The 23,707-nt window shown below is 40.8% G+C and overlaps 1 protein-coding gene across 7 annotated transcripts in view; it reads right to left on the reverse strand.

The window, feature by feature from the left end:
* LOC137425379 (glycogenin-1) overlaps nucleotides 1-23,707 on the reverse strand; it is a 122,637-nt gene that overhangs the window by 94,630 nt on the left and 4,300 nt on the right. The window contains exon 1 of one of the 7 annotated variants that reach the window (XM_068113767.2): nucleotides 13,185-13,334. The exons of 5 other annotated variants lie outside the window; for them this stretch is intronic. In XM_068113767.2, the coding sequence (XP_067969868.2) occupies nucleotides 13,185-13,329 (145 nt within the window). In that variant the 5' untranslated portion in view covers nucleotides 13,330-13,334. Of the gene's footprint in view, nucleotides 1-13,184; nucleotides 13,335-23,707 lie in introns of those variants that run through there. One more of the 7 variants, XM_068113766.2, reaches the window with a different exon arrangement.

Genomic DNA, 23,707 nt, shown 5'->3' on the forward strand with positions numbered 1-23,707 from the left:
AACAAGGGGTTGGACTTGGAGAGGGTGTGGAAAGGAACAGCAAGGAGGTTCGCGAAGGTGGAGGGGCGGGGCCTATATAACCCGCCGCGGGACGTTCCCGAGAGAGACACGAGACATGATGGGCTGAGAAAGGAGAGGAGCTTTTACGAGAGTTGCAAAGAGGTCCAGATGATGAGCTGAGAAGGGAGAATGAGCTATGACAAGAGCTGAGTTGTGAGGTCCAAAAGCAGAGATCATCCGGGGAAGCGCAACAGCCGCTATTCGTCACCTTGCTCGCCAGCGGCAGCGTCTACAGCAGCAGCGGCAGCAGCGTCCCCAGCAGCAACAACGCTCGCCAGCCATTTGGGGCCTGGACGGCGGTTTGGAGCAGGGCCGCGGAGGAACGGCGGCTGCCCAACGCGCCGATTCGTGCTGCCGAACCAATTGGACTTTCCTCTCCTTCCAGCCAATTCCTATCATCATTCCCCGTGTGAGTCGTCTTTGTTTGTTCTGTCCTGGGTAGGTAATTAAGTCTGTATAAGCTAGTAATTTGCACTGTGTTACCTGTTTTTTTCATGTCCGCTGTAAATACCCGTGACTGCTCTTTTTGCTTATGTGTGTGTAAATAATAATAAACCCCGTTACTCTTCTGTATGTATTCTTCTTCTTCCTCCTCCTCTTTGCATTCGTCGTCTTAGTCTTTTCCATATTGAGTAGCTGTGGCGCGATACGGCCAACGTCTGGGTGAATCGGGGAAGAACTGTTCGGCCGCGGTACCTCCGCTCGGTAAAAATAACATCTAATCCGCGGACCGTAACAATATATATATATATATATATATATATATATATATATATACAGTGGAACCTTGACTTACGAGTTTAATTCATTCCGTGACCGAGCTCGTAACTCAAATTGCTCGTATCTCAAATCAAATTTCCCCATTGAAATGCATTGAAATGCTATTAATCCGTTCCAGCCCGCCAAAAACCACACCAATTTTTTTTAAAATATACAGTATAAATAAAAATATCTCGCGCTTTACATTTCACCTGTATGCAGCATACAAGTTGGCAGGATGGCCTGGACTGGAGGTACGCACACTTGACTCTAAAGTCTAAACTGTCCAGCCTGGGTTTGAATCCCGACCCAGCTATAACCTGTCATGGGTGAATCACAGGCAGGGTGATTCATCAATGGGTGTACCGCTAAACTGGGCGCCCCATTAGTTGTTGGATGTTAAGGATCTCACCGTGTTTTCCACAAAGAGAAGGCGAGCTATCGCCGGCACTCTGAACAAGTTGTGGCCTGGCATGCTCTTCTCCTCTGCTGTTATATACGTCCTCCTCGGCACCTCGCTCATGTTTTTCGACGATTGCGTGTTTTATATCCAAGCACATCATCCTCTTCTTCTTCTCAGTACCGTGTTTTCCACAAAGAGAAGGCGAGCTATCGCCGGCATTCTGAACAAGTTGTGGCCTGGCATGCTCTTCTCCTCTGCTGTTATATACGTCCTCCTCGGCACCTCGCTCATGTTTTTCGACGATTGCGTGTTTTATATCCAAGCACATCATCCTCTTCTTCTTCTCAGTACCGTGTTTTCCACAAAGAGAAGGCGAGCTATCGCCGGCATTCTGAACAAGTTGTGGCCTGGCATGCTCTTCTCCTCTGCTGTTATATACATCCTCCTCGGCACCTCGCTCATGTTTTTCGACGATTGCGTGTTTTATATCCAAGCACAAGTTTTATATAAAACACGACGATTGCGTGTTTTATATCCAAGCACATCATCCTCTTCTTCTTCTCAGCACTGCACTTGCCACTCACTTTCTTAGGCCCCATGGTTAAAACTAAGAAATTTTCCAAAATAACCGAAATGCGTAAACTAAAATGCAGCGCTATACGATAGAGATACTGTACGTGCACGGCCAGATAACCACGTGACCAGAACCCACCTGGCGGCAAAACTCAAAATAACCGAAATGCGAAAACTAAAATGCAGCGCTATACGATAGAGATACTGTACGTGCACGGCCAGATAACCACGTGACCAGAACCCACCTGGCGGCAAAACTCAAAATAACCGAAATGCGAAAACTAAAATGCAGCGCTATACGATAGAGATACTGTACGTGCACGGCCAGATAACCACGTGACCAGAACCCACCTGGCGGCAAAACTCAAAATAACCGAAATGCGAAAACTAAAATGCAGCGCTATACGATAGAGATACTGTACGTGCACGGCCAGATAACCACGTGACCAGAACCCACCTGGCGGCAAAACTCAAAATAACCGAAATGCGAAAACTAAAATGCAGCGCTATACGACAAAGATACTGTACTTGAACGGCAAGATAACCACGTGACCGGGTGGCGAAAGCTCGTAACTCGGATCTCGCCTCGCATCTCAAAGCAATAAACCGCCGGAGCGACGGCTCGTATCTCGAAAAACTCGTAAGTTGGGGCACTCGTAAGTCAAGGTTCCACTGTATATATATATATATATATATATATATATATATATAATATATATATATATATATATATATATATATATATACACATGTTTTTTGAGGGTGAAAAACAGGGGTGCAGTTAATACACCAGAAAATATGGTACAAGCAGATTAAATTTCTTGTCGGGGCGGTCACGGTTTTTCGAAGCTGTCCACGATCTTCACGCACGCTCGAAGTTAAGAAATTGTTCACAATTGTATTTTTGTCGAAACTGTATTTATCTTACGTGTGTGTACCTATAGTGTGTCCCTCGGAAGATTCTCGATGTTAATCTTTCATACCTGTATAAAATAGTCGAGTATTTCGTGCCGCGCGGCCTTGTTGTTGAAGCTTCCTACCTTGAGGCTTGGTTCGCTCCGGGCATCCAAAGTGAAGTTATTTTTCCATTCGTGTGTTTGTCAAATTTCAACTCGTTATTTTATCGTCTATTAGACTATGGGATGTCTGCTCGTATTGTTCAGTCTTGTGGTCCAGTTCGGGGGGGGGACATAAAAAAACAGTTTAAAAATAAAAAATAATTAAGACATTACCTATTTTACCTTATCCCGTGAATATAATATGCACATTTTAGCGCAATTCGTGAAATATAACCGACTTACAATTCTAAATAGTATTGAACGACCTGCAAGCTTTCATCCAATGAGATAATATTTAAGTAACGTCTTCGGTTGCGTCTTCTTGTTTATCCAATAAGGAACACTGTTTGGGAAGACTATGGCAAAGGCAGCTATTGACGTTTCATTGCCGATTTACGTAAACCGCGATTTTTTGGGTCACGTCCGACGTCCACAAACAGCTGATCGCATATAATTATGTGTCGTAAGTGGCATGATGGCTGCGGAAAGGGAGAGAATTTCTCTCAATTTAAAGTGTATTTGCCACGATTCTGGTGTTACTGATGGATATAAGACCCTTCATCGAATCTTCGTGGGCTTCATTTTTATGTAGTGTTGGTATTTGGCAAAATCTAGTCGGAAATCGGGCGGAAATAGCGATGTGTTTTGTGCAAGAACATGGCGGCTACATTAACGTTCCTACGCCCGAAGATGCTGGATTTCATCGGCGATGCTACCAGTATTTTACCGATTTTTCGAAGCAGAAACGGGGCTTGGTTGCAAAACAAAAGCAAGAAGATAAATATTTTGCAGGTACGTTGATATCCTTGTACAATAATGCTAAAAACATCGGCAGATATACTGCATATGTGTTGATGTGATCGAATCCATGTGAACATGTTCAAGCAGCTCTTTCATAAATAGCATGACTAGTAGTAGTAGTAAAGCTTGCTAGTCCGTGATCAATATGTTATCTGTATTATCATGTTTGTACACAAGAAAATCATGGTTTGAACTCTGTCGTACAGCGGAGCTACGCCAGATTTTTCAGGGGCACATTTAACATTATTAAATCATTTTCTTGCACCTACTGGTCAGGTGTGTACATCAAAATACAGGCAAAATCAAATGCATTTATAGAATCACGACATTGAATGTATTAGTTTTCTTAAAATTTTCGTTTAAAAAGCTGTTGCACAGTGGAGCCATGTCCAATTTTAGCAGTGCATACATTTTCTTGTTACCTTCTGTGCATCCTTTTACACCCAAGATGTGTTAGTTTTCTGACAGCTTTTTAAAAAAGCTGTTACAAACTATACTTTATTTACAGCCAAAGTGTACCGTATTTAGTTTTCTGAAATTTTACATTTAAAAAACTGTTGTGCGACAGAGCTACGTCCATTCTGGTGTGCATTAATTTGATTGTACCCTTTTGTGTGCTTCTTTGTACAGTATTAGTTTTCTGACGGCTTTTGTTTAAAATGCTGTCGCACCATGGAGCTATGCCCAATTTTGTATCAACAAACCTGATACATGTACCGTATTCAAGGATGTATTAAATCAACTGTTGATTCATGCAAATAATTTACAAGAATTATATGAAAATTGTTTAAAATCGTGTGGCATGAAATCTGAATTGATAAGTTGCCTGAAATATGACACTAATAAATAATAGATTTTCTTTGCTTTCCTTTTTCTTGTTTTTCAGCTGACAGTACCTTAGCGAGTGAAAATACAGCAGAGCCAGTCGCCAAAGGAAGAAGGCTCTTACGATCCAGCACAGGATTTTCCACCTCAGCAGAGAGATCTCATCCTCACGTGCTTCCAAAAGTCTGTATTATCTGCTGTAAAACTCAATACAAGACCACCTACGACAGGAAAAGGCGACCTGAAAAACTAACTGTGTGAGATGGTTGATGGAGGCAAATTAACCAAAGCAGCAGAAGCAAAAGAAGATGACAATCTACTGCCACATATCAAGGATAAAGACTGTGTAGCAATAGAAGTTCAGTACCATGCCAGTTGCCACAAAGATTATACACGTTTTCTGTCAAAACCACTTCCAAAAGGTGAGAATGAAGGGCTCTATACAACAGCGTTTCATCATTTCGCCAACTTTTTCATTGAAGGCAAAAAAAAAAAAAAATCATCCACTTGTCAAAGTTAAAGAAGATATTTGTCAGAGCTGTGCTTGACATCGACAAGAAAGATGCCACCAACTACAAGAGTTGGAACTTAAAACAAAGGTTACAGAGAGAGCACCCTCAGCTGTGTTTCTTCAAACGAAAGAGAAACTATGAGAGTGACTTTGTCTATGTTGACACACTATGTACAGAAGATCTGGTAGAAGGTTCAAACCAATATGACTCAAACGACAGACATGTCAGGGACAGATACCGATGTAACAGACATTGATGAACAAGCAGAGACACCAAAGCACATAATGACCAAGGGGAAGAATCCTGTACTACAAATGTCATCTGTCAGGGATCGTTGCACTTCAGCCTTGGACTTGCGCCAAGTAATACGAGATATGTCAACTGAAACACTACCATTGCCTCCAACTGCTTCAGATTTGACGGTTGATGCTGCCCTTAACATTATTCCAGCAAAGCTATTCAACTTTGTAGCATGGGTAATCGGGGTCTCAGATTATCCAGATGAAGAAAACTATGTTGACGTGAAGGATGTGGTGAGCCGTAGAATCCTCAGCATTACCCAAGACATAGTCTACCTGGCCTCAAAAGGAAAGAAGTCAATGCCAAAGCAAGTATCATTGGCCATGGCAGTCAGGCACCTCAGTGGTTCTGCTCAACTGATAGGTCTACTGAATGGTTTTGGATACAGTGTGTCACATAGTTATGTGTTAGAACAGGACACTGCATTAGCTCAGCAGGAAATTCTTCATGGCTCAAATACTGTACCATCTTGTCTCCAGAAAGGCGTCTATACATCTCTAGCATGGGACAATAACGACTTCGGAGAAGAGACGTTATCAGGGAAAGGGTCAACGCACAACATCAACAGCATTGCAATCCAACATGATCAGCTGCAACCACCAACTGCAGAGGAAGGGGATACACCGTCAACATCCTCTACTGCCAAGACAAAGCAGCGTATACTTCCAGCGCCAGAAAAGGATATTGTTCCCTTTGGCGGTCTGAAGAAAGCATCGCCTCGAGCATTTGGTGCTTCGGTGACACTAGAGCTCGACCAATCTGATTCATCCTTGATGCCGAGCAAGAAGAAAGACACTATATACTACATAACCAAAGTTCCCCGTGTAATCAAACTTTCAAATACAAAGTTTCTCCACATGTTTCCAAACTATGTACGAGCCACAAGCATAGTAACTCCTGAATAAAATACAAATACCATGTAGATAACTGTCAACCACTATCTGTTGACTATCTATCTATCTTTATCTGACTATCTGTTGAGTCTACCGTCATATTTACATCACACAACATTACACTCTACATCAAAATAGTCCAGAACACATTTTATATAAAATTATACCAACTTTGATCGTTCCTTTCTTATCAGGTAATTATTTTTTTTGTGCACATTACGTTTTTCTATTACCCAGATGTGTATATTTATAATAAAAATACAACAGTTGCATATTTAATATTTTTTAAATGGTTAAATACATACAGAGCACACAAGTAGAAAAACAACATTTTGGTCTGAAGTGACGATACATGCCCTTAATTCCTCGTTTACCCCCAAAACTTTGAGCCCGCACCCTTCGCGAATGTGCAACTTCTGGATGTGGGATAAGGTATAATAGTGATGACACATATATTAGCTTCACTTTAAACCAAATTTCATCTTCCCCCCATGAGTGGACCACAAGAATCATTTTCTAGAGGAATAAGGAAGGCACAGCCCATAGCCTATATGCGTTATTGTTTGTTTATAGTTAGTTTTGGTTTGAATTTCCTGTAACTCGTAATTAATTAATCATGTTCTGTTTGCTCCGCGTGTGCAGCCTTGTACCCTGAGGCTACCCCCGTCAGTGGTTGTTAACTTAAGTTGCCTACTTCATGTTTTGCTTGGTTCTTAGATTTTTCCCTTCTCCCCCGAACATCTACTCTTTGTCTAACGTTTTAAATCCCCCCCCCCCCCCGCTAAAAAACCCAAAAACATTTATTTCCTTTTCTCCACGTGTGCCGTTTCGGGTGCTTCTGTCCACGTGCGTTGTCTCGCCCCGCCCCCATTATCTCCTTGCCATCCACCTTTTGCCCTGTTCACGTGACTCGTGGTTGTCCTTATAGTTTAGGCCCTCTCTTGGTATGTTGTGAATATAAGATTGTTCTTCACGGTTCTGTTTAAATATTATTTAGATATGTTGAAACTTTCCCCCACAGTGTTTTATTCAGTGGTATATTACAACATGCTGTTTTTCTTCTTATTTAAAAGGCTTTTTTCAATTTCCTCTCCAACTCATTCTACTTCCAAAAAAAAATTTCAATCTCTTATACTTCTCCCTCACTACATGCTCTAAATTCACATTCATTCCATCCCTCCTCCATCGTTCTTAAACGGATAGCTAACTTGAAAATCACAATCAATCCAATTTGTTATCAATGTTCATCTTTCATTAATCATCCACTTTCTAAACTCCCCCCTTGCCGCTCCCATCCAAATCCCCCCCTTGCCCCTCCACTCCTAAACTCCCCCCTTGCCCCTCCACTCCTAAACTCCCCCCTTGCCCCTCCACTCCTAAACTCCCCCCTCACCCCTCCCCTTCAAAACTACCCCCCAACCCCTCCCCTTCAAATCTCCTCCGGATAACATTCCTCTCAAATTCTCCCTCCTCCACCCTCCTCCTCAAAGCCGCATCCTCCCCACTTCGTTTCCCTTCCATCTCATACCTCCACCTCCCCCAACCTTCTACTTTCCTCTGCCCCCCCTCAAATAACCCCTCACTGTGCCTCATCCCGTCACCATCAAACCTTTCGTCCTCCTCATCCTTCCCTCTCTTGTAACTCTTCTGTAATCTCTGACACACTATCAACTGCTCTCCCTACCTCCCACTCTCATCCTTCATCTTACCCTACCCCTCCCCTCCCCTGTCCTGCACCCGATGCTCCCCCTCTCTCTTCTTTAACGGTATGGACCTCAAACATCCGGGGCCTTCGCTCAAACCTGACTGATCTCTCCATACAGGTTGCTTCTGACAATCCAGACTTGATCTGCTTAACAGAAACTTTCCTCCTTCAAGATGCCTCTGATTCCTTCATATCTCTTCCTGGTTACTCGCTCCTCCGGTATGATAGACCTGAGCCTCGTCCTGGTGGTGGGGTTGCTATCTTTATCAAAAACTCTTCCTCACTCTCCTTGCACTGCCATCTCTCCACCTCACCCCCAGGAGTACCTCTGGCTACGGCTTCCTCTCCGCTCCCACATTTTGTTCATATGTGTTCTGTACCGTCCTCCAAACAGTGATGACTCCATTTACATTTCACTGTCTGACAACATGGACCAACTTCTATCAACTCATCCCATCTCTCTCTTCCTCATATGTGGCGACTTCAACTGTCATCATGCCAGCTGGCTGGGTGTGGGTTCTTCTCTCACCAGTCATGGCACCTCAGCAAAGGACTTCTGCGACTCATTGGGACTGACACAATCTGTCAATTTCCCGACCCGGATCTGTCAATGGAGTATCTTCTCTTCTAGACTTGGATATGACAAACTTCCCTGCAAATGTCTGCTGCTCTTCTTCTGCTCCAATCGGTTCTTCTGATCATGTGCTTGTTAAAGTGGACATCTCTCTGGCCATTCTCAGAGAGCCTCCTCAGCCTCGACGAGTCTGGCATTTCACTCAGGCCGACTGGCACGGTCTTCAAGCAGCCATCAATCATCTGGACTGGTCTCCCATCTCTACTGCCTCTGACATCAATTCTTCCTGGGAATTCTTCCAAAGCAAACTGTTCTCTCTCATGCACAGATTTATCCCATCTCGTCTTCAGTTGTCTTACACTGCCTCCCGTCCATTGAATCTTGTGGTGAGGCAGTTGCCCTGAAACAACTTGCCTTTGCCTCTTGGAAGGCTAATCCAACTGAAGGCAATCTCAGTTCTTTCCACCAAGCTCGGAACAAGTGTGTGTCTATCCTCAGGAGTGCCAGGAAGCACTATCTCTCCACACTCAAGAATGTACTCTCAAACCTGTCTGCTTCCTCCAAATCCTGGTGGCATCTGGACAAATCCGTTTCTGGTGTTTGTTCCCCCTCCATCCCCTCCCTTACCTCAAATGGCTACACAGCTGACACTGCCTGTGAAAAAGCCAAATGCCTCAACTCTGTGTTTGCCTCAAAATCTTGTGTCCCAAACCCATCTCTCTCTGTTCCCACCTTACCCAGTCGAACCCAACCGCTCCTGGACTCTGTGTCCTTCTCTCCTGACAAGGTGGAGATGTTTTTGTCAAACCTAGACTCTGATTCTGCAACTGGACCAGACGGCATCAGCCCACGGGTCCTAAAATCCTGCTCTGTCGCTCGATCTCACCCTCTCTCTGTTCTTTTCACCCTCTCTTTTGCTCAAGGTCATCTGCCAGCATCTTGGAAATCAGCAAACATGACCGCTTTACACAAAAAGGTGCTAAACCAGATCCTTGCAACTCCAGACCAATCTGGAATCTTTTCCGGCAAGTAACAAACGAACAGATCAACATACTTGCCGGAATCTTTTCCGGCAAGTAATAAGAAAAAACACTTTTCAGCCCGTCCCTCATGCAGCGGGAGACGGGGTTTTGCAATCACTTCTGTGTGTCCGTGTGTGTGTCTGGGCCGCATCTTTTTTTTTAACCATTTGAGCTTTTGTCATCAAATTTTCAACAAAGCTTTATTATGAGAATATGGATGAGACAAATTAATAATTGGGTCAAAAGGTCAGCGTTAAATAAAATCGTCAATTTTCATCCGATTAACCTGACATTTTAAGAATTTGCATATTGCGGCACTGAATGGGTTCACCAAAAGCTGGAAGAATAAAAAAAAAATTTTTTTTTTTAGATCAAAATGTCAAAGGTTAAGGCTATATAAAATCATCAATTTTCATCCAATCGATTTGAAAATTGAGCAGTTTTTTCATATTGTGTTACTGAATTGAAGCCTTTTGGTCATTTTGCTTTTGAGGTCAAAAGGTCAAGGTCGCCCAAAATCGTCAATTTTTGTATTTTTTTTTTTTACCTTCGTCTAGCAAAGGTTATGTTTTCACCCTTACCTGTTTGTTTGTGTGCAAGATATCTCAAAAAGTTATGGACGGATTTGGATGAAATTTGGTGGGCAGGTTGGGTGTGTGACAAGAACAAATTTGTTAGATTTTGGTGAAGACACACATTGAATAATTTTTTTTTTAGTGACTCTTCACCATCGAGATAGAGGGCCAACAATGATATATAACACAATATCTCAAAACGTTGTGGCCGGATTTGGACAAAATTTGGTGGACACAAGTGTGTGACAAAGACAAACTGATTTGATTTTGGTGAAGATTCGAATCCGGATACGAGAAATTTAATTCTTCACCATTGAGTAAAAAAAAAAAAAAAAAAACACTTTTCTTCACCATTGAGTGATGGGCGCAAAATCAATATATAGTATGATATCTCAAAAAGTTGTGGAAGAGTTGCAACAAACTTTGTGAATGAGTTGGTTAGGTGACAAGAACAAGCAGATTAAATTTCGATTCAGATCCGAATCTAGATTCAGTCTATCAGTGGGATACAAAAATGTAAACTAATCAGGCTGGCGGAGGTATGCGCTCTGCCGAGTGGCCCTCTAGTTTTAGCAGTTTTCATCATGTTTAGCAGATGGAAAAATAAGTCTGAATACAAAGTGGATGCAGACGGGCTTTGCATTTTCAGATGCTTTCTAGTCGTTTGTTTTAATTTTTTTGAAGCGAGGAGGGGAAATAGCCATGGTTGAAGAGCATGAAAGGACAACACTTGGGAGAAAAGCAGCGGATCAAAGAATGCGGTGCCAAAAACAGAATTTGTACGCTGGCTGTCCGAGGAGAGGCCCAAGATACACAAACAAATTAAACACAACCTTGTTGTCTGTGTTTAGTTCAAGATCACCTTGTTTTCCAACCCTGTCTATGGATTATTTCACCTTTGCAGGAACTTCCTGTTTTCTGTCTGCTTGGATTAAATATCAGCTCAAACCTCAGCTGGGGAAAGTAAATCTCTGATATAGCTCAAAGAGCCTCCAAACGCCTTGGCTGTTTATTTCATGCTCGGCGATACCCTTCTCAAACTGCTGTGCTCCATCTATACAAGGCCGCTATATGTCCCGTCATGGAGTATCATTGCCATGTTGCTCCGGCCTGTCACCTCCAGCTGGTGCTCCGGCCCGTCACCTATCTCTTCTTGACAGAATCCAGCGACGAGCTGCCATTCTGGTGGGACAGAAGTTAGCATCATCCCTGGAACCTCTCTCAGTCCGCAGCTCCGTTGCTTCCTCGAGCCTCTTTCTGCAGATATTAAACGGAATGTGCTCCGAGGGTCGATCACAGGTCGTTCTATCCGAGCATATTTTCAGTTGCTCTACACGTTTGGCAGTTTCTTCCCATCCATACACTGTATCTGTCCTAAGGAGTAAGACCACGAGGTATTCTTCTACTTTATTATGCAACCGAGCCAAGTGCAAGTTACAGATGTCAAAGGAACTAATGAACAACAATGAAAGAAAACAATACCCCGATTGAAAAGAGGGATGGTAATAATAGCAATAATAATAATAATGATAGGCTAGAACGACCAGACCGACTTGGACAAGAACCTTACATGCACAAATGCCACCAAAGCACTACCACAAGGCCCGAGTTCAGCAAATGATTATATATTTAGAGTGAAGAAGGACATAAGAAGAGATTTTATAGTGGGGCGACTTAGCCCAAATATTCAAAAGAATTGTGCATTTTGTGATACAAGCACCAAATTTGGCACAAATGTACATTAATATGTTGCGAACATTTTCAGATATTGGGCCACTTGAAATTCCGTAATTTTTGTTTTCAAATTTTTTCAAATTTCGTAATTTCAAATTTTTCGGGTGACACCGTCACAATTTCGGTCTTCGAGGCCGGCCGATAGGCAAAGTGTGACCGGAAGGGACGAGGTTCTCCTGACCACGTGGCCCTCGATCTGGGAAGCGAGAGGCGTTCCATTAGTGGACGCGCCCCTCACGCCCGACTTTTGGGCGGCCCCGGCAGGCCGTTTGTTTTGACGTTCCGTGACAGGCCCCGCACCCCCACCTCCGGGCCGACCGGAAGCTTGTGCTGAGTACATCATACCTGAACAACTCAGTGAGGCAGAACACAGCAGTGCACACCAGGGTCACCCCTTCAGTGCATAAACCAATTAACCTGTCCACTGCAGGGCATATAGAAATGAAGTTATTTTCTGCATATAATAATAATATAAGTTCAGTTCTATATAACAATTTCTGTTATCACCACTACCACTACAACTACCACTACTACAAGCTTTGTCTGGAATTTTGTGGACTAACAGACAAACAGACATACAGACAAGCTGGGATCAAAACATTACCTCCTTCCACCATTGAGTGTAGAGGTAAACATCATGGAAATTATATCATGCCCTAGATTTAATTCATGCTTACCCGTGTATTTGCTTCACTGGTTCACAAGGTCTTTTGCATACATGTAATTCAGACTCTCGTCTTCATTGCTGACCACACAATGTTCGCAACATATTAATGTACATTTGTGCCAAATTTGGTGCTTGTATCACAAAATGCACAATTCTTTTGAATATTTGGGCTAAGCCACCCCACTATATCGGCCGGCCTCGAAGACCGAAATTGTGACGGTGTCACCCGAAAAATTTGAAATTGCGAAATTTGAAAAAATTTGAAAAAAAAAATTACGGAATTTCAAGTGGCCCAATATCTGAAAATGTTCGCAACATATTAATGTACATTTGTGCCAAATTTGGTGCTTGTATCACAAAATGCACAACAGGTTTGCTATGCTGCTACACTATTAGCAGTTTGAACAAGGAGACTCATTGTGAACCACAAAAAAAAACAGGACTGGCAACACAAGAACACCAAGCACTATTCACCCAGATTGCTGGAATAAAACCAGAAAGCACAGGATCATATGTCCCTCAAAGGGTGAGTTCCAAGACTCTCAGGCATCACAAAGAGCTTATTATTGCTGAAATGACTCAACATTCCCAACACCAACTCTAATCAAAAACTGCACAGCCCAACATAAACGCCACAACCACAGCTTCATTCTCGATCACATTTGGGTGGGCTCAAACCGGGCGTTTGCACGGCAGCTCGACCGAATGGGTCTTGCAACTCACCAGCTCTCCCAGCCATCAAAATTGTCCGAAGAGAACGAGCAGCAAATAAAACAACTGGGTTGTTGCAGGGTGGGAATTGGTACGGGACGTGGCCCTCAAGGGGAGAGCCATGCCACAAAACCACGCCTTTGTTACAGTCAATCATTTCAAAACACAGCTTATGCAACAGAAGCCACTTCCTTGGATTGTGCACCAAGCATTTAGAAACGGGCCTCAAAATCACCTCTAACAGTTACCGATATATCACAGGCAGGAAGGAGTCTAACACAAGGCTCGGGAACTTGACGGTGTGTGTGTGTGTGTGTGTGTGTGTGTGACTGCAAGCTTTGACAAGACCAATTATTGGTCATCAGCGGAGCAGAACCGCCTGTCCAGAACTGGCCGGCCGTGAAGGTTTTTGACCTTAACAATTTATTTCTGAATTACGATCCACAACGGCAGGAGAGCAAATGGGGTCTGATAGGATGGCGCAGAGGTGGCGCACTTACCTCTGAGCTACCTAGTCTGGGTTTGATTCCCGAACTCAACTATAAATGGTCGATTGGTGATCCATAGGCAGGATGTCGCATCACAAAGTTAAGCTGGGTGCCCCATCTGCTAGCATTAGTTGGTGGATGTTAAAGATCCCACAGTGCCAGTCGTGAAGAGCGAGCTAGTTATCGCCGGCATCCTGAAGTCCAGGCGAAGGCGAAAACCACTGCAACCTCCCACCACACGTTTTGAGAATGAGTTCAAGACCTGTTTTGGTTTCATAACTTACACACAACAAACTTCAACGCAGGTGGCCATTGGACCACTCAAGCCTGCAGAATTCTCATATAACCCTACATCCCCACTACCTCGATACCTATTCTAGTTCTAGTTTAAATCGCTCATATATCCCTCTACCCCCACTACTATTGGATACCTATTCCTGTCCTACTTTAAATACCTCAATATATTCATCTACACCCACTACTATTGGATACCTATTCCTGTCCTACTTTAAATACCTCAATATATCCCTCTACCCCCACTACTATTGGATACCTATTCCTGTTCTACTTTAAATACCTCAATATATTCATCTACACCCGACTCTAGCAGGGAAAAATGGCCTCAGAACGATCATTCATTCATTCATTCATTCACACCCACTACTATTATATACCTATTCCTGTCCTACTTTAAATCCCCCTTATATCCCTCTACCCCCACTACTATTGGATACCTATTCCTGTTCTACTTTAAATACCTCAATATATTCATCTACACCCGACTCTAGCAGGGAAAAATGGCCTCAGAACGATCATTCATTCATTCATTCATTCACACCCACTACTATTAGATACCTATTCCTGTTCTATTTTAAATCCCTCATATATCCATCTACCCCCACTACTATTAGATACCTATTCCTGTTCTATTTTAAATCCCTCATATATCCATCTACCCCCACTACTATTAGATACCTATTCCAGTTCTATTTTAAATCCCTCATATATCCATCTACCCCCACTACTATTAGATACCTATTCCTGTTCTATTTTAAATCCCTCATATATCCATCTACCCCCACTACTATTAGATACCTATTCCTGTTCTATTTTAAATCCCTCATATATCCATCTACCCCCACTACTATTAGATACCTATTCCTGTTCTATTTTAAATCCCTCATATATCCATCTACCCCCACTACTATTAGATACCTATTCCAGTTCTATTTTAAATCCCTCATATATCCATCTACCCCCACTACTATTGGATACCTATTCCTGTTCTATTTTAAATCCCTCATATATCCATCTACCCCCACTACTATTAGATACCTATTCCAGTTCTATTTTAAATCCCTCATATATCCATCTACCCCCACTACTATTAGATACCAATTCCTGTTCTACTTTAAATCCCTCATATATCCATCTACCCCCACTACTATTAGATACCTATTCCAGTTCTATTTTAAATCCCTCATATATCCATCTACCCCCACTACTATTGGATACCTATTCCTGTTCTACTTTAAATCCCTCATATATCCATCTACCCCCACTACTATTGGATACCTATTCCTGTTCTATTTTAAATCCCTCATATATCCATCTACCCCCTCTACTATTAGATACCTATTCCTGTTCTATTTTAAATCCCTCATATATCCATCTACCCCCACTACTATTAGATACCTATTCCAGTTCTATTTTAAATCCCTCATATATCCATCTACCCCCACTATTAGATACCTATTCCAGTTCTACTTTAAATCCCTCATATATCCATCTACCCCCACTATTAGATACCTATTCCAGTTCTACTTTAAATCCCTCATATATCCATCTACCCCCACTACTATTAGATACCTATTCCTGTTCTACTTTAAATCCCTCATATATCCATCTACCCCACTACTATTAGATACCTATTCCTGTTCTACTTTAAATCCCTCATATATCAATCTACCCCCACTACTATTAGATACCTATTCCTGTTCTACTTTAAATCCCTCATATATCCATCTACCCCACTACTATTAGATACCTATTCCTGTTCTACTTTAAATCCCTCATATATCAATCTACCCCCACTACTATTAGATACCTATTCCTGTTCTACTTTAAATCCCTCATATATCCATCTACCCCCACTATTAGATACCTATTCCAGTTCTACTTTAAATCCCTCATATATCCATCTACCCCCACTACTATTAGATACCTATTCCAGTTCCAATCCCTCATATATCCCCTTACCCCCACTACTATTAGATACCTATTCCTGTTCTACTTTAAATCCCTCATATATCCATCTACCCCACTACTATTAGATACCTATTCCTGTTCTACTTTAAATCCCTCATATATCAATCTACCCCCACTACTATTGGTTACCTATTCCTGTTCTACTTTAAATCCCTCATATATCCATCTACCCCCACTACTATTAGATACCTATTCCAGTTCTATTTTAAATCCCTCATATATCCATCTACCCCCACTACTATTGGATACCTATTCCTGTTCTATTTTAAATCCCTCATATATCCATCTACCCCCACTACTATTAGATACCTATTCCAGTTCTATTTTAAATCCCTCATATATCCATCTACCCCCTCTACTATTAGATACCTATTCCTGTTCTATTTTAAATCCCTCATATATCCATCTACCCCCACTACTATTAGATACCTATTCCAGTTCTATTTTAAATCCCTCATATATCCATCTACCCCCACTATTAGATACCTATTCCAGTTCTACTTTAAATCCCTCATATATCCATCTACCCCCACTACTATTAGATACCTATTCCTGTTCTACTTTAAATCCCTCATATATCCATCTACCCCACTACTATTAGATACCTATTCCTGTTCTACTTTAAATCCCTCATATATCAATCTACCCCCACTACTATTAGATACCTATTCCTGTTCTACTTTAAATCCCTCATATATCCATCTACCCCCACTACTATTGGATACCTATTCCTGTTCTACTTTAAATCCCTCATATATCCATCTACCCCCACTACTATTAGATACCTATTCCTGTTCTACTTTAAATCCCTCATATATCCATCTACCCACTCTACTATTAGATACCTATTCCTGTTCTATTTTAAATCCCTCATATATCCATCTACCCCCACTACTATTAGATACCTATTCCAGTTCTATTTTAAATCCCTCATATATCCATCTACCCCCTCTACTATTAGATACCTATTCCAGTTCTACTTTAAATCCCTCATATATCCATCTACCCCCACTATTAGATACCTATTCCAGTTCTACTTTAAATCCCTCATATATCCATCTACCCCCACTACTATTAGATACCTATTCCTGTTCTACTTTAAATCCCTCATATATCCATCTACCCCCACTACTATTAGATACCTATTCCTGTTCTACTTTAAATCCCTCATATATCCATCTACCCCCACTACTATTAGATACCTATTCCTGTTCTACTTTAAATCCCTCATATATCCATCTACCCCCACTACTATTAGATACCTATTCCTGTTCTACTTTAAATCCCTCATATATCAATCTACCCCACTACTATTAGATACCTATTCCTGTTCTACTTTAAATCCCTCATATATCCATCTACCCCCACTACTATTAGATACCTATTCCTGTTCTACTTTAAATCCCTCATATATCCATCTACCCCCACTACTATTGGATACCTATTCCTGTTCTACTTTAAATCCCTCATATATCCATCTACCCCCACTACTATTAGATACCTATTCCAGTTCCAATCCCTCATATATCCCTCTACCCCCACTACTATTAGATACCTATTCCTGTTCTACTTTAAATCACTCATATATCCATCTACCCCCACTACTATTAGATACCAATTCCTGTTCTACTTTAAATCCCTCATATATCCATCTACCCCCACTACTATTAGATACCTATTCCAGTTCCAATCCCTCATATATCCCTCTATCCCCACTACTATTAGATACCTATTCCTGTTCTACTTTAAATCCCCCTTATATCCATCACCACTAATTCTCAATACCTATTCCTGTTCTACTTTAAATCCCCCTTATATCCCTCTACCCCCACTACTATTAGATACCTATTCCTGTCCTACTTTAAATCCCCCTTATATCCATCACCACTAATTCTCAATACCTATTCCTGTTCTATTTTAAATCCCTCATATATCCATCTACCCCCACTACTATTAGGTACCTATTCCTGTCCTACTTTAAATCCCCCTTATATCCATCACCACTAATTCTCAATACCTATTCCTGTTCTACTTTAAATCCCTCATATATCCATCTACCCCCACTACTATTAGGTACCTATTCCTGTCCTACTTTAAATCCCCCTTATATCCATCACCACTAATTCTCAATAGCTATTCCTGTTCTACTTTAAATCCATCATATATCCCTCTACCCCCACTACTACTAGATACCTATTCCTGTCCTACTTTAAATCCCCCTTATATCCATCACCACTAATTCTCAATACCTATTTCTGTTCTACTTTAAATCCCTCATATATCCATCACAACTACTTCTCAATACCTATTTCTGTTCTACTTTAAATCCCTCATATATCCCTCTACCCCCACTACTATTAGCTACCTATTCCAGTTCTACTTTAAATACCTCAATATATTCATCTACACCCGACTCTAGCAGGGAAAAATGGCCTCAGAACGATCATTCATTCATTCATTCACACCCACTACTATTATATACCTATTCCTGTTCTATTTTAAATCCCTCATATATCCATCTACCCACACTACTATTAGATACCTATTCCTGTTCTATTTTAAATCCCTCATATATCCATCTACCCCCACTACTATTAGATACCTATTCCTGTTCTACTTTAAATCCCTCATATACCCATCTACCCACACTACTATTAGATACCTATTCCTGTTCTATTTTAAATCCCTCATATATCCATCTACCCCCACAACTATTAGATACCTATTCCAGTTCTATTTTAAATCCCTCATATATCCATCTACCCCCTCTACTATTAGATACCTATTCCAGTTCTACTTTAAATCCCTCATATATCCATCTACCCCCACTACTATTAGATACCTATTCCAGTTCTACTTTAAATCCCTCATATATCCATCTACCCCCACTACTATTAGATACCTATTCCTGTTCTACTTTAAATCCCTCATATATCCATCTACCCCCACTACTATTAGATACCTATTCCTGTTCTACTTTAAATCCCTCGTATATCAATCTACCCCCACTACTATTAGATACCTATTCCTGTTCTACTTTAAATCCCTCATATATCCATCTGCCCCCACTACTATTAGATACCTATTCCTGTTCTACTTTAAATCCCTCATATATCCATCTACCCCCACTACTATTAGATACCTATTCCTGTTCTACTTTAAATCCCTCATATATCCATCTACCCCCACTACTATTAGCTACCTATTCCTGTTCTACTTTAAATCCCTCATATATCCATCTACCCCCACTACTATTGGATACCTATTCCTTTTCTACTTTAAATCCCTCATATATCCATCTACCCCCACTACTATTAGATACCTATTCCAGTTCCAATCCCTCATATATCCCTCTACCCCCACTACTATTAGATACCTATTCCTGTTCTACTTTAAATCCCTCATATATCCATCTACCCCCACTACTATTAGATACCAATTCCTGTTCTACTTTAAATCCCTCATATATCCATCTACCCCCACTACTATTAGATACCTATTCCAGTTCCAATCCCTCATATATCCCTCTACCCCCACTACTATTAGATACCTATTCCTGTTCTACTTTAAATCCCTCATATATCCATCTACCCCCACTACTATTAGATACCTATTCCTGTTCTACTTTAAATCCCTCATATATCCATCTACCCCCACTACTATTAGATACCTATTCCTGTTCTACTTTAAATCCCTCATATATCCATCTACCCCCACTACGATTGGATACCTATTCCTGTTCTACTTTAAATCCCTCATATATCCATCTACCCCCACTACTATTAGATACCTATTCCTGTTCTACTTTAAATCCCTCATATATCCATCTACCCCCACTACTATTAGGTACCTATTCCTGTTCTACTTTAAATCCCTCATATATCCATCTACCCCCACTACTATTGGATACCTATTCCTGTTCTACTTTAAATCCCTCATATATCCATCTACCCCCACTACTATTAGATACCTATTCCAGTTCCAATCCCTCATATATCCCTCTACCCCCACTACTATTAGATACCTATTCCTGTTCTACTTTAAATCCCTCATATATCCATCTACCCCCACTACTATTAGATACCTATTCCTGTTCTACTTTAAATCCCTCATATATCCATCTACCCCCACTACTATTAGATACCTATTCCAGTTCCAATCCCTTATATATCCCTCTACCCCCACTACTATTAGCTACCTATTCCTGTTCTACTTTAAATCCCTCATATATCCATCTACCCCCACTACTATTAGATACCTATTCCTGTTCTACTTTAAATCCCTCATATATCCATCTACCCCCACTACTATTAGATACCTATTCCTGTTCTACTTTAAATCCCTCATATATCCATCTACCCCCACTACTATTAGATACCAATTCCTGTTCTACTTTAAATCCCTCATATATCCATCTACCCCCACTACTATTAGATACCTATTCCTGTTCTACTTTAAATCCCTCATATATCCATCTACCCCCACTACTATTGGATACCTATTCCTGTTCTACTTTAAATCCCTCATATATCCATCTACCCCCACTACTATTAGATACCTATTCCAGTTCCAATCCCTCATATATCCCCTTACCCCCACTACTATTAGAAACCTATTCCTGTTCTACTTTAAATCCCTCATATATCCATCTACCCCCACTACTATTAGATACCTATTCCTGTTCTACTTTAAATCCCTCATATATCCATCTACCCCCACTACTATTAGATACCTATTCCTGTTCTACTTTAAATCCCTCATATATCCATCTACCCCCACTACTATTAGATACCAAATCCTGTTCTACTTTAAATCCCTCATATATCCCTCTACCCCCACTACTATTGGATACCTATTCCTGTTCTACTTTAAATCCCTCATATATCCATCTACCCCCACTACTATTAGATACCAATTCCTGTTCTACTTTAAATCCCTCATATATCCATCTACCCCCACTACTATTAGATACCTATTCCTGTTCTACTTTAAATCCCTCATATATCCATCTACCCCCACTACTATTAGATACCAATTCCTGTTCTACTTTAAATCCCTCATATATCCATCTACCCCCACTACTATTAGATACCAATTCCTGTTCTACTTTAAATCCCTCATATATCCATCTACCCCCACTACTATTAGATACCAATTCCTGTTCTACTTTAAATCCCTCATATATCCATCTACCCCCACTACTATTAGATACCAATTCCTGTTCTACTTTAAATCCCTCATATATCCATCTACCCCCACTACTATTAGATACCAATTCCTGTTCTACTTTAAATCCCTCATATATCCATCTACCCCCACTACTATTAGATACCAATTCCTGTTCTACTTTAAATCCCTCATATATCCATCTACCCCCACTACTATTGGATACCTATTCCTGTTCTACTTTAAATCCCTCATATATCCATCTACCCCCACTACTATTAGATACCTATTCCAGTTCCAATCCCTCATATATCCCTCTACCCCCACTACTATTAGATACCTATTCCTGTTCTACTTTAAATCCCTCATATATCCATCTACCCCCACTACTATTAGATACCTATTCCTGTTCTACTTTAAATCCCTCATATATCCATCTACCCCCACTACTATTAGATACCTATTCCAGTTCCAATCCCTTATATATCCCTCTACCCCCACTACTATTAGCTACCTATTCCTGTTCTACTTTAAATCCCTCATATATCCATCTACCCCCACTACTATTAGATACCTATTCCTGTTCTACTTTAAATCCCTCATATATCCATCTACCCCCACTACTATTAGATACCTATTCCTGTTCTACTTTAAATCCCTCATATATCCATCTACCCCCACTACTATTAGATACCAATTCCTGTTCTACTTTAAATCCCTCATATATCCATCTACCCCCACTACTATTAGATACCTATTCCTGTTCTACTTTAAATCCCTCATATATCCATCTACCCCCACTACTATTGGATACCTATTCCTGTTCTACTTTAAATCCCTCATATATCCATCTACCCCCACTACTATTAGATACCTATTCCAGTTCCAATCCCTCATATATCCCCTTACCCCCACTACTATTAGATACCTATTCCTGTTCTACTTTAAATCCCTCATATATCCATCTACCCCCACTACTATTAGATACCTATTCCTGTTCTACTTTAAATCCCTCATATATCCATCTACCCCCACTACTATTAGATACCTATTCCTGTTCTACTTTAAATCCCTCATATATCCATCTACCCCCACTACTATTAGATACCAAATCCTGTTCTACTTTAAATCCCTCATATATCCCTCTACCCCCACTACTATTGGATACCTATTCCTGTTCTACTTTAAATCCCTCATATATCCATCTACCCCCACTACTATTAGATACCAATTCCTGTTCTACTTTAAATCCCTCATATATCCATCTACCCCCACTACTATTAGATACCTATTCCTGTTCTACTTTAAATCCCTCATATATCCATCTACCCCCACTACTATTAGATACCAATTCCTGTTCTACTTTAAATCCCTCATATATCCATCTACCCCCACTACTATTAGATACCAATTCCTGTTCTACTTTAAATCCCTCATATATCCATCTACCCCCACTACTATTAGATACCAATTCCTGTTCTACTTTAAATCCCTCATATATCCATCTACCCCCACTACTATTAGATACCAATTCCTGTTCTACTTTAAATCCCTCATATATCCATCTACCCCCACTACTATTAGATACCAATTCCTGTTCTACTTTAAATCCCTCATATATCCATCTACCCCCACTACTATTAGATACCAATTCCTGTTCTACTTTAAATCCCTCATATATCCATCTACCCCCACTACTATTAGATACCTATTCCTGTTCTACTTTAAATCCCTCATATATCCATCTACCCCCACTACTATTAGATACCAATTCCTGTTCTACTTTAAATCCCTCATATATCCATCTACCCCCACTACTATTAGATACCTATTCCAGTTCCAATCCCTCATATATCCCTCTACCCCCACTACTATTAGATACCTATTCCTGTTCTACTTTAAATCCCTCATATATCCATCTACCCCCACTACTATTAGATACCTATTCCTGTTCTACTTTAAATCCCTCATATATCCATCTACCCCCACTACTATTAGATACCAATTCCTGTTCTACTTTAAATCCCTCATATATCCATCTACCCCCACTACTATTAGATACCAATTCCTGTTCTACTTTAAATCCCTCATATATCCATCTAACCCCACTACTATTAGATACCAATTCCTGTTCTACTTTAAATCCCTCATATATCCAGCTACCCCCACTACTATTAGATACCAATTCCTGTTCTACTTTAAATCCCTCATATATCCATCTACCCCCACTACTATTAGATACCTATTCCTGTTCTACTTTAAATCCCTCATATATCCATCTACCCCCACTACTATTGGATACCTATTCCTGTTCTACTTTAAATCCCTCATATATCCATCTACCCCCACTACTATTAGATACCTATTCCAGTTCCAATCCCTCATATATCCCCTTACCCCCACTACTATTAGATACCTATTCCTGTTCTACTTTAAATCCCTCATATATCCATCTACCCCCACTACTATTAGATACCTATTCCTGTTCTACTTTAAATCCCTCATATATCCATCTACCCCCACTACTATTAGATACCAAATCCTGTTCTACTTTAAATCCCTCATATATCCCTCTACCCCCACTACTATTGGATACCTATTCCTGTTCTACTT

This window comes from Myxine glutinosa, chromosome 4 (genome assembly GCF_964187855.1).
Source record: "Myxine glutinosa chromosome 4, kmMyxGlut1.1, whole genome shotgun sequence".
NCBI classification, from domain to species: Eukaryota; Metazoa; Chordata; class Myxini; order Myxiniformes; family Myxinidae; genus Myxine; species Myxine glutinosa.